This window comes from Drosophila ananassae, chromosome 2R, assembly GCF_017639315.1.
Source record: "Drosophila ananassae strain 14024-0371.13 chromosome 2R, ASM1763931v2, whole genome shotgun sequence".
Lineage (NCBI taxonomy): Eukaryota > Metazoa > Arthropoda > Insecta > Diptera > Drosophilidae > Drosophila > Drosophila ananassae.
Genome location: NC_057928.1, coordinates 12,227,084 through 12,239,663, shown reverse-complemented (window position 1 = coordinate 12,239,663; position 12,580 = coordinate 12,227,084). Strand labels below are relative to the sequence as shown.

Here is a 12,580-nt window from a genome sequence, read left to right as displayed (position 1 = left end):
GCTCCTGCTCCTCCATCACTTTTTTCTCTCTCATCTATATTGATTTATCTTTTGCTGGAATTTATTAGCCTGTCGACTTTTGATTTTTTATCACGCTTCGGGAAACGCTTTCATCGCATTCCCGACTACTTCAAGGATATTATAATTTGATTGCCTTCGCTGCAGCTCAAATTATGAATAAACTTGATTACATTTTCGTGGAATTCGGCTCTGAAGGTCTGAATTATTTTCGAAATCTAATTATATAGATTTATTTTCGGCGGAGGCAAGGCATTGATTGAAGATGCGGAAGAAAGATACTTTAATATTCCTATTTTTTCCTTTCTTTTAAGGAAGAGAAAAAGGACCTATCTATGGTCTTTTCCGCTCACCTTATTCATTTTAATTGAAAGTAATCCCAGTTACGTTTGAAGGCATCGCAGCTCGGTCTGTTTTTTTCTCATTTTAATGAAAAGCTCTCGGGCAGATTATGGCCCCATAATAAGAGTAACCTTCAAGCAGCTGTCTGTTGCAAGTCCTTCTCGTTATTACTTTTATTTTATATTTTTCTCGGCATTAATTTCCATTAGGAAAGGTTGCCGGCTGGGAAAATCGCATTTATTTGTAATTATTTACGATTAAATGCAAAAATGGCCAACCAACTTGAGCAGCGAGCTCTCCGCAGAGACACCAACTAACTTGGCTAAGACTTTACCTCGTTCGCTCTTTCCCCTTATCCTTATCGTTATCCTTCTCCCCAGTTACCCAGCTACCCAGCTACCCATCTACCCGTTTTCCCATTTCTTTATCCGCTTTGCGGGCACCCGCGAGATTTGACCAGTTTCAACTCAATCACAGCAGGACTCCGGCAAGGATGCTATTTTCCGCTACTAGTTCAAACTTTTATTATGCTGGCGCAACCTTGCCACACTCCACATCCATCCATATTTCATCCCCTGCCTCCAGGACCTCCCTCCAGCAGCCCCAAAGGACTTGCTCGAGTTTCATTAGTTGTGCATTGGGCGTCTAACCATTTTCTTACTCGTAAATTAAAAACGATAATTGAAAAATGAACTGCTGTGTTAAGCGGGCCCAGGATATAGTATATTGGAAATGGCATTCCTTTTGAAATGGCAATCAGAAATGGGGACTGGGACGGCTGCGGAGGTGGGGAAGTCGGCAAAAAGTAGCACATTTTTAATTGAATTTCTGCCCTCGACAGAAACTTCAAACTCGCTCCCACTCTCCATCGAATGAAAGAAACTTTTCCTTTTGGTTCGGAGACCTTGTTTTCTTGCCCCAGGGTCCGAGGGTCCGAGCTCGGGTCCTGGCATTAATCATTCAAATTACAAAACGTCTCAAAGCTTAATGCCACCGATTAAGCCTTTCAATCATGCGGTATCCCCGCCTCCGGGCATCCTAGATGTATGTATCTCTCTGATATCCCTTAAATCGCCTTAATTTATATAATTTGCAACTATTTGCATAAACCCCAAATCATAATTTCATTCAACTTTTGTCCCAGGATACATAGTTTATCCTGGTATGCCTGTGTGAGGGAGGACATATTGATTTACCTGTCCGCCGGGCGCAGGTGCTCCCACCGTATTTGCAATCGTGTGCAGGACCTCCACGTAGAGCTTCTCCTTCTCATCGTGGCGGTCAATGGACTCCTCTGTAGCCGGCGGATCACGTTCATTCTCGGGATTAGCCTCGGCACGTGCTTCGGCGGCACGCGTGGCCGACATGCGACGATTTTCACGTTTCCAGCCGAGCGATGTAAAATTCTCAAAATACGAGCCATCCGTTTCCTGAACACTGTACAGAGAAAAAAAATTAAGAAACAATTTTAATTAATTTTCGTATATTAATTAAACAAATTTAAGAATGAAAAGACTAAAGTTTTCTTGAATAGTTAGAAGAATAAATAATTTATATGGAATTTTTATATTATCCTCATTTTTTTCTAGTGCCTTCTAACCAAATAAAATAGGGTTAGATGAACACATGTGTGTGTGCCTGATAGAAAAGCGGGCTGGGAAATATTTTGTAGAGATTCTCAATTCAATATCAAAGCATATTCAAATTGACTCCTGCCGCTGTCAGTTCGGTGTCTGACTTTAATTGGCCCTGTCAATATGGCCGCTGCCTACATAAAAATGTGACATTGTCGTACCTATTTCAACATTGATAAGGGTTGCCTGTTGCAGGGGACTGCGATTGCGACTGGGCCCAGGACTAGGACCACTCGGCGTATGCTTGATGTTCAAAAGCCTCAGTCCTGATCCGCTAATTGTATACAAATATTCAGCAGTTTGCATATTTGATTGAAACTTTCTATTTTGTGTGTGTATGTGATTGTATTTTTGGGCCCTAACTAGGATAGTTAGGATGCTCTGCCTAATCATTTGATTTGCATGGCTAACACAGACAGGCACACAAGCGAACAGGACTCGCCGGATTTATTCTAGCATCTGTGGCGGCACAAAAAAAAGTTGTCCAAAACTTTGTGCACTCAGCAGAAGAGGAAACAGCTAAGCGGCTTAACTTTGTCGCTGAGCGTTGATGATTTTTTACGTTTATAGGACAAATACACACACAGAGACTCACAAAAAAGAAACTGAAGCGGGCCCAAAAAAGTAGGCAACACTTTCTGTCGACACCCCAGAAATATGGGCGACACTTTTGGGAAAAGGACACCTTTTCAAGTGACTGTCCCTGTGTATGTCCCTGTGTGTGTGTGCAGGAGGCGTGTGAAAATGGTCAACGTAATTGCCGTAAATGATAGGGTAGCACGAGTGGGGCCGGGACACTAACTGCATTGTTTGAAGTGGAAGTTGGCCCCGGCTTGAAAGTTGTTTGCGAAAAATTTAATTTCAAACTTTTGGCCCAGATGTTTGCCTTGCTTTTTACTCTACTTTTTTTTGTCATTCTTTTTTTTTTTATTTTGCCAGTTCTTTTTTCTTCTCGCCGTTTTGCTTTGTGATTTTGTCGCTTCGAGAGACACTCAATTTCGGTTTCAATTTTTAAGATTTTTCACAGTTCCTCCTGTCATTTTTTTCTGCGGCTCCGACGAAAAGCTTTCCCTCAACTTTTTCCAGTATTTCTTTTCGTATTTATTTTGTTGCAAATATTTATTTTATATTTAACTTTGAGGTAAACAATTTTCGGGCTCAAAAACTTCTCTCCATTTCGTTTAGTTCAAGGTGAACTCCCACCTCAGAGACAAAGCTAATTATTATTGGTTTTTATTTGTTTGAATTTAAAATGTCGAATGAATTCTAAATATTTTTGTATGCCCAGTGTTTATAGAAAATTAAATTTAATTTTATGGCCCACTGGTCGTTTATGTTTCTTTGCTGCGGCGACCAACTAATTTTTGCGCAATTAAGACTTAATGCATAAAATATGAAATTGCACTTTAATGAGCTAAATAGTGTTCGGTTTGACATTCAAATTAAAATGATAAAATTCCGTTTTGTGCAATTACACAAAAGTGTCGTGTGTGATGGGAAAAAATCAGTGGCTGGCGTTTTTCCATCTAATTAAATGCACACTCTTCAACTAAACTACGAACAGCACTCGAACACCAGCAATTATGCTGCTAAACCTGCTAATGGATGTAAAAACTTTGCGAGCAGCCACTTCAAAAAGCATTTCACACTTTCCGGCACGGATCTCATCACATCGTCAAAATCTCATATTTCTTTTGGATAATCTCCGGAGCAAAAACTCATTTTCGGGCCAAATTAAATGTAACCTGTGATCCGCTAAGCAGGTGCCGCATTATGCAAACTGCCTGCGCCTTGGCACTGAGCCACAAGGATGCTGCAACGGATGGTGGATGTTGCAACAAATTCTCGGTTACCTTGCGACACCGCATTAAGGCGTCAGCTTTAAACAAGCCCCCAGAACCCCCAGACACTCAGGTTGCCTCTCAAGAAAGGACGAAAGGAAAAAAGTTTAGCCCGCATTCGAACTCAACCCACCGAAGTGCCAAAAGTTTCTTTGGAATTTTCGGTTCTGAACTAACTGTGGGAACTTTTGTAATTACATAATTATGAAGGTCGAGAGCGATAAAGTTTTGTTACGACAAACACAACAACAAAAAAACACACACAATTCGAAAATAAAACTGAAATTGAAGTACATTAATTAATTGGTAAATAATTTATTTTCGGATTTCCATTCGAGCCCAGCTTGTGAGTTTTAAGGCTTACTGGGGGAAGTCAGGTCTCCGTTCATATCCCCCACGGAGGCTCATTATGCGGCCTCTTTAATTTATGCATTTCACATCCAAATACCTCCTCCGTCTGTCGAGGTGTGCGTGTGTAAATATTTCACAGGAAGTTCGGCCAAAATATTAGCATTTACATCTGTGGGTTAATTACCTTCAGCAAACACGCTCTCGGCCGACGGACAGGCATTTAATTTGCAAAATCCATTCGCAGGATCTTCGCACATCATCAAGTATGCATTAGGGACACAGATACAAACGGACTAAGCACAGGACTCACCCGGAATTGGAGCGTGGGTCGACCTCCGGCCAGCTCAGTCGGCGCTTGCAGAAGGCCAGCGGCGGACGGGGCGGCGGGTCCGGCTGGTGCAGCGGCGAGTTCCGTTGCCTGAAGGATCCGGTGCGGGGCGGCGCCAGGCACTCAAGGGCCCTCGACTGGCGGCGGGATTGGGGCGTGCCGCCTCCGCCTCCACCGGAACCGGATGCAGAGGGATTGCCGCCGACGGTGCCGGGATTGCCACCCGGTATTTTTGGGTAACCTGTGGGGGAAGACAACAAGGGGGTTCATCTTTAATTATAATCCTTAGCTAACTGCATTCAAAGGGTTTATATTATAGTTTCCAAACATTAAGTATGCCTTTGGGTTGAAATGAGTTTAATATGGATTAGATTTCTTTAAGGATATGCAAAGAATAAAAGTAAACATGTTTGAGTCCCCAAGGACTAATGAGTAAAAACCCTCTTGCTGTGCCCCCGAAACTTCCAAGCAAATTTGCGGAGAAGCCAGGTGTGGCAGGAAAGTCAAGTGGCAAGTGGCAACCAGCACAGTCAAAGTCAGTGTGCAGCAATGTGGTGCAGCGGTTCAGGCTCAAGGCAAAGGCAATGCAACCGCAGCCCGCAACCTTGACATGCATCTGTGCGGCTCCTGTGGTGCCTGCAACAGGACCTGGTCTTCTCAAGGATCCCAAAAATAAGCAGGCAGAAAAGAAGCCTCACACTGAGAGTGCCTTTCAAGGGGGATTTTGGGTTCGGAGCTTCGAAGAGAATGGGAATTTTTTTTCCAAGAAGTCGAATAAAAAAGCATATGCACCGAAAATGGTTTCGTTTGAAAAGTGTGTGCAGAAACCCGGAAAGTCAAAGTTGGACGCTGCAATGGACCCGACGACTTATGTTACACAACCCACACAGCCCCAACATCGAGGAAAAACCGAAAAACGCTTACACGTTGATGGCTTTTCCGGAGAAAAGTCCCCTGCTTCGTTGGCGCTGCTGCACAAGATAAGCCAATTTTGAATTTGATTCAAATGCCGGCGACGAGTCGGTCGGTGAATCACAAATCCCAGCCAATGTCGAAGGACTTTGGCGGTTTCTGTGGCCAGGATATATGTGTACACTGTTGCTGTTGCTGTTCCCTGTCTTGACATTTAAATGTGTTTGCATTTGCCAGCTAGAGGAGGGCTGGAAACAACAAGCTGGAACATCGTTTAGCTTGGCAAACAAGTTTTGCATTCTCAAAGCGGAAACGAAGCCCCACAAGAAGTCACATATGCATGTTGATTGCTTTCGCTCCACCACCACTTTCAATAGGATGCGGACCAACCACCCATCCACCCACTCACTGGTGGTGCACAGCCAACATTTGTTGATCCATATGCGAGCGGAGAATGCCAAAGTTTTGGTCGCATTTGGTGGCTGGCAAGACATGTAATGTAATTTTCATATTGAGACCCGATGACGATAACGTCTGCCGAAGGATTCAATAAACTTTTTGGCCATGTTTACCATTTTTGTGGCACGCACACGAGCACAAACAAATTGCTTTTGGCCAAGTCATAGCCCGGGGGCGGAAAGTGAAAGCCAAAGTGAAAGTAAATTTAAAGGTGATTCCCACATTCATTTATGCACTCTACTTTTTCCATGTTTGCTCGATAAGTCCCCAGGGGCTGGGAGTCCGAGCGACCACATGGAAAACACCATTAGCAACTTAATTAGGGCCAAGGCTCTTTTGGGATTAATGACAAACCCTCCTGGCCTGGCGAGGTCGTGACCTTTGTCTAGGCGTTTATCAGGCTAGGGTTAAAAGTCACAGGGAGATATATTTAAAAGACTATATAGCTGTAGTTTAGGATGATATGAATAGGTGTATTAGTTTATTGTATTGTTTTATGTCCAATATATCCTACTTTTTTGACTATAACCTATCCTATATTCTTTTTTTCTCTCAGTGCCCCTCGTAACTCCCTTAGATCCATAATAAAACTCACCCAGTAATGGATTGGTGGCATTCGGATTGCCGATTACCACGCCGCCTGAAGGATAATTACTGCCGCTGGCTGTTGGTGCCACGCCCCCAGTGGGTGCGGCGGGCGCTCCATAAACTCCCAGGCCGCTGCCAATGCTCGCCTGTTGCTGCAATGGGGCATGGCCGTGCGGTACTTGCTGCTGTTGCTGCTGCAGCAACTGTTGCTGCGACAGCTGTGTCTGCAACAGCTGCGGATGTTGCTGCGGAAACCCCGACTGCTGCTGCTGCTGAGTGGAGGAAGCTGGGCCGCCAGCGGAGGAGCCAGATTGCTGCTCGGAGGACTCCTGGCGGGAGAGGGAGAATCGGCGGTTGCCGAGACCCAGACTGGAGATGCCACTCGTGACATACTGCTGCATGGAGCTGAGGAAACTCATGGCGGCATCTGGCGGTGCTCCGTTTCGATTCCGTCCTTATCGCTGGCTCGTAATTGGCTCAAGTCCTGGTTGTTTTGTTGTCGAAATTAATCACTTGGAAACTCGCTAGCCGGGATTTGGCTACGCAATTCGTTATGTTCTCGCCAGATTAAGTAAATTGGTGCGGGGTCCTTGGTCCTTAGTCCTGCCTCCAGTTTGCTTATCACGGCTCTGCAATGAAATGTTTGTTTTCAGGTACAACTTTTGCCATCCAGATATTTTTGTTTAAATAATTGAATCACAGGAAAGTCTTAAGCCAATGCCGAAAGTAGGGAATTATGTTTACACTTGAAGAAAATGGTAAAGAAAAAGGTTGTTTTGATAATAATATTTAATAAAATGATATTACTTTTAACGGAAAATAAGAAACTCAAGATGTTTGAATTTAAAATCACTTTAATTTTAAGCTCTGAGTCAAGTATTCTGACTGTTTTGTGTGTAAATGTTTTCCTGTTTCGGATTAAAAGCAATTACAAAACACAAAAGCCAGATGGGCTTCTCTTCCTGTTGGCCTACTTTTGGATCCCCCTTTTGAAATTCCAATGGAATGCCCCCCAACAAAAAATTAATTAAGCCAACTTGTTTGGCACTTGCACTCGGTGTCCTGATTTTCCAATCATTATGTTTGTCTTTGATTCAACTCGTCAGCAGTTTTGTTGACTTGCCATCGCCTGTGCTTTCCCCCAAAAAAACAGTATATTTTCTCTACAAATAATAAGGAGAGAGAATCGGTAGTGCAGTTGGGTTTTTCCTTTGAGTCCATCGATTGATTGCCGAGTTCTTTTGCTCACTTGAGGACACGGCTCTTAATTAAATTTCTTTTCAAGTACGCCCAGCGCCTCTGTCCTAATTAACGTTTAATCAGCTAAGCTTAATGAGCCATTTCTGGAGCTATTGGGGTTCGCGGCTAATCGATCTGCATGAATAATTGGCCCACATGTATGCCACACACTAAACTAAACTAAAAACGAGACACAGCACCTGTCTGGGCGGTGTCCCGGGCCATAAATTAGCTGCCAGGATGGCGATGGCGATGGCGCTACCGTAAATACTAATAACAATAATTATATGGCCAAAAATAAACGCCGGGCCAAGCAGAAAAGTAGTTAATTAATTAGTTTGCCGGGCTTTTTGCGGGGGGCCACTCATTTATGGATGAGCAAATCGGTTGGCGAAAATCAAATTGCAAATTGAACCCCAGGACGATGGCAGGATGGCAGTGTCCTGCGCCCTGCGCTTTTAGGGCCATTCAAACGTGACCGACTTAGCGATCCGGGTCGGGTCCTTTCATTACCAAAATCCCCATGGCGACGTAGTCGGATGGAAGTACTCTTTTATAATAGTTGCTCCTTTCGATTTCTGGCCATGGTACTACTAGCAAGGAGGTTTACTTGCCCAGGATCTAGAATGGTAAAGTGGAGTTTCCAGGATTCCACGTAGGAAGCTATTTATACCCGATACTCAAAGGAAAACAGAAATATAAAAATATCTACCATCTAGTTTATTTTTTGCTCCTCCTACTAATGCTACTGATGCTGAAAGAGCTTATTAAATTCCCGACATTATCCTGGCTGCCAACAAGGAGGATACAGGAAACAGGATACACTTGTTGTTGCAGTTGAGCTCACTCGGGGGACAATGAAAGGTATTATGCTGTGTGCTGAGTGGCTTTAAATGCCATAAAAGCAATACAGGGACTGGTCATAGCAACCGGGGAAACTACAGTTTGCCAAACAATTCCCAACATTTCGCAATTCGCAGCGCGGCAAGGACGATGATGATTGTGTTTATGTGTGTGTGTGTGTGTCCGTAATCAGCGCATTCATGCATGTTCATTCTACCCCTCTCTTTCTACACAATGTCGTGCCATCACTTTCGGTTAGCTTTTGTATGTTATCCTGCTTACTGGTGGCATAATTAGCGGACTCTGGAAATAATTTGCAAACCATTTTCTGTTATCTCATCATTGTGGGCATGTGTGGGCTGTTCGGTTTCTTGCTATTGCTTTGTTTTGTTTTTCGAAAAATGCTAAAAATAAATCAACCGGCACACAAAAGTTGATTTATATGGTGCACGTAAATTTGCCATTAAGCGACAGACAAATGTATTGCAATTAAATGAAATGGAAACGGAGCCAGGATCCAATGCCGTAGAAGGAGCAACAGCTGCTCACTGGAGTATGGGGTATAAATACGCCGGTCCGGGAACTTGGACTTTAATTAAGATTAATTAGTCACTAGCCAAGTCAAAGGACGTGTGTGTGTGCCGTGGAACTGCTAGTGGCACTAATGTATGCCATAAAGGAAGGACACTCGCTGTTGCTTCAATCTATTTAGTTTTTATTAATGATTGCGCATACGACATGTGGCCCCACTGACAGCAACCCTTGTTCCGCAAAACTTTTCCCTCAACTCCGACGGGGGTTTTTTGGCGCCAGCAAAAAGTAAATTAAATGTGGATTGCACTAATGTGACTTCCCTAAAATATTCCATAGGTCTGTCATAATGTCGCGCACTGTTTCCCAAAAAGTAATTATCGTTTTTTGTGCTCCCTCCCGTCCGCACATAAAATAAACTGAAACGAGGGTCCTCTCCACACAAATGTCTGTCATTCATTCTCCAGCTCCACATCTGAGTCTATTTTGGACACATTTTCTGAGCTGATTTGGTTACCACGCATAATTTAAAAGCCTTCCGTCTGCCACCACCTGAGCAAACAATCCTGCGGTTGAAAGTTGCACAAGAAAAAGTTGCGGAAACCAAATAGAATGTGCAAAATTGAAAAATACAAATTTTCATCATCATAAAGAAGAATTTGTGATACGCTTACTTTTACTTTAGAAATGAAAACTTAACTTTATTTTGTCTTGTCTCGTATTTTGATAATCCTTATTTTACCCTGTATCCTGTGTAGTCCTGTAGCTGGTAAAAAAAATATCAAAAAGTCGCTGCTAAAAATATAAGCTCCAGTTCATGAAAAAAATCTCCAAATCCCCAAAGGGAAAGGAATTCGCACACACGCAGTCCACACACAAAAAAAAAAGCAATTGTAAGGCAATTTCAAAGGCAAAATTATTATGTCGCTTTATGTCAGTTTTTTTTCACATTTTTTTGTTCCGAAGAAGCCAAGTTTTTTGCCCAGGAAACTGGCAGATGAATGTGCCGAGCGTACCCCCTAAAAATGAGGGGAAAATTCCGCTTAGCAGTGGCGTGGGCTGGAAGGTGGTGGTGGTGGTACGTGAAAATGACAAAGCAGCTGCTCAACAACAAACGGCAACGCATGCTGTGGCATAAAATTTATTTTCACTTCTGCCCCGCCATGATATGTGGCTTTAAATATCCGAACAACAAAAAAATAAAACGGCCAGAGGAAAAAAAAACTCGTTTACAATCCAGATTCGACATCTCAAAAGGCGAAAACCGAGCCAAACAAATGTGTGGCATTCAAATGTCTTCCTTTTTAGTTGGTGGTTGTGTGTATACACACATGAGGTGGTTATGGGGACGGGGGCGTGGCAGGACATAAATTGCTTCATGCACGAGCTACCACCACAAAGTCTAATTTCAGGAGAGAAAAACTGCCGAAATAATGTAGCAATTGTGGGGAAATATATTAACTTAATTGTCACTTGGTTTAAAAGTCCTACCAGAAAGGATAATGATTATCGGCAGCTGACTGGCTGACTGATGCAGGAAAAATTGCATTTGCCTGGAGCCCTTCCAAGGATTCGGTTCGTTTTTCCGCATCATCAGTATTAGCAACATCATCATCATCATCATAAATCAGAAAAGTGCAGCATATGCATCACTTTCCACACTTTCCATTCAGCGCTCCTTTGTTTGCTTTGGCAATTTGTAGTCAGCATGTAGCCCGTAAGCCCGGGCAAGGACATGACCGGCTCCTGTGCCAAATGCAATAAACCAAGACGAGAGGGAGAGTTCTTTTGTGTGTGTATGTGGGGGGCACTACAAGATGCTGGACAAACAGCCACCGAACAATGGGCCAAGGGGCCATGAGTAATATGGCCAGGACATGCAAAAGTGCCGAACTGAAAGTCTCCCGGGGAAGAATGGGATGTCTGGGAGTTGCCTTTGATAAATGCTCCAGAGAAGGGTCGGTAGGGACGGTCACCTGCCAACAAGCCTGTGCAGATGTCTGGTAAATTTCTTAATTTGTTAAAGGACAAACAAGGATCACACACGCACTCTACAACACACACCCTACACACCACACCAATGCAGCAGAAAATTCAATTAACTTTGGCCTGGATTTGCGGCAATTAATCACAAGAACTCCCCAGAAGCCCAAAAACGGTGCACATAATGCGGCTGCAGTAAATCCGCACTTATCCTTTTGGGGAAAATCCTACTAATTAGCCTGCCAAAGACGAACATCAACAGACTCTACAGACTTGTTCAAAAAGTTTTCCCAGCCAAGGAGGTGTTTTCTAATTAAATATCACTCGAAAAATTTCCATAACCTCGCCGTATGAGAGAGTGTGTAATCCCAGGGTCCCTGGGGTATCCTTGGGGAGGGATGTCCAATTAAAACTATCAAATTACGAATACGTAAATTACGTATACGAGGCGTAACCAGGCTGACTAATTACCAAAAAGCCCACTTCTTCAAAAGGCTCTCGAATCTCTCGAATCAGCTCAAAGGACACTGGATCGAATGCCTCCACAGAGCTCAACTATACGCGTTTATTTGCGGTGGCACAAAAATGTTTTCGGCAAATGAGGAATGTCGCACAGGAAATTGGAGGCGTGTCACACACACATACACACACACACGCATGCATAATTAATGTCCTTGTGCGTGCGATGGTGTGAGTGAGAGTGTGAGTATTCTATTTCGCCTAATTGTGAGAGCCTGGCCAAAAACCACACAAAGTGGGTGAGATATTTCCGCCGAGACAAGAGTCAACATTTAATTGTTGCCTTTGACATTGCAACAGTTGGCAGAGTCCTTGCCACACAGGCTTTGGAGCTTTTGGGCAATCTAATTACAAATACCAGGAATTCCAGCCCCATTCCAGCAATCGATAACCGAATTATTCTCTGTTCTTGGCACTTGTACTTGCACAAAAGCCAACTAAAAACTTTCAATAAACCCTTTATGCTGTTAATTAATGCATGGATGGCCAAAATGCCGAACATTTCTGGCCGAATAACTTGGCCAAAGTTTTCGCTTTGATTTTGCAATGCAGGGATTTGCTTTTGTGAATATTTCAGAGATTATTATAAGGAGTTATCCTACATACATATATTCTTAAGATATTTTTAGCTATTCTACACAAAACCGAAATTTCTGCGAATTTCTTTAGCTACTCCTTTTTAAGGACTCTCCCTCCCTTTAGGGTGCTGTGTGCGCTGAACTTGAAAGTCACCTTGCCGTCGTTTGATGCGTTTTTTGACGCCAATCAAAGCCACGGGGAGTGCTAATGGAGGAGGTTGTGCCCCAAGATGCTCCCCCCTGCCACCCATATGGCGATGCGGCGGGTGTGTGTCTAGCGGCGCTTTGTTTGGCTTTGACATGTCAAACAACAAGCAACAAAGAACGGCGAATAGACGTTGCAGCATCTTGGTGGGGCATTCAACATTGTTGCAAATTACAAGTAAATCCAAAACGGCTCAATGCACAGCATGT

At 43.4% G+C, this 12,580-nt stretch overlaps 1 protein-coding gene across 3 annotated transcripts in view; it reads right to left on the bottom strand.

The window, feature by feature from the left end:
* LOC6506500 (BAI1-associated protein 3) overlaps positions 1-12,580 on the bottom strand; it is a 43,078-nt gene that overhangs the window by 10,029 nt on the left and 20,469 nt on the right. For all 3 annotated transcript variants that reach the window (XM_032454132.2, XM_044714456.1, XM_044714457.1), the window contains 3 exons: positions 6,481-7,102; positions 4,497-4,755; positions 1,557-1,797 (listed from right to left, as the gene is read on the bottom strand). In XM_032454132.2, coding sequence (XP_032310023.1) covers positions 1,557-1,797; positions 4,497-4,755; positions 6,481-6,892 — 912 coding nt within the window. In that variant the 5' untranslated portion in view covers positions 6,893-7,102. The remainder of the gene's footprint in view (positions 1-1,556; positions 1,798-4,496; positions 4,756-6,480; positions 7,103-12,580) is intronic.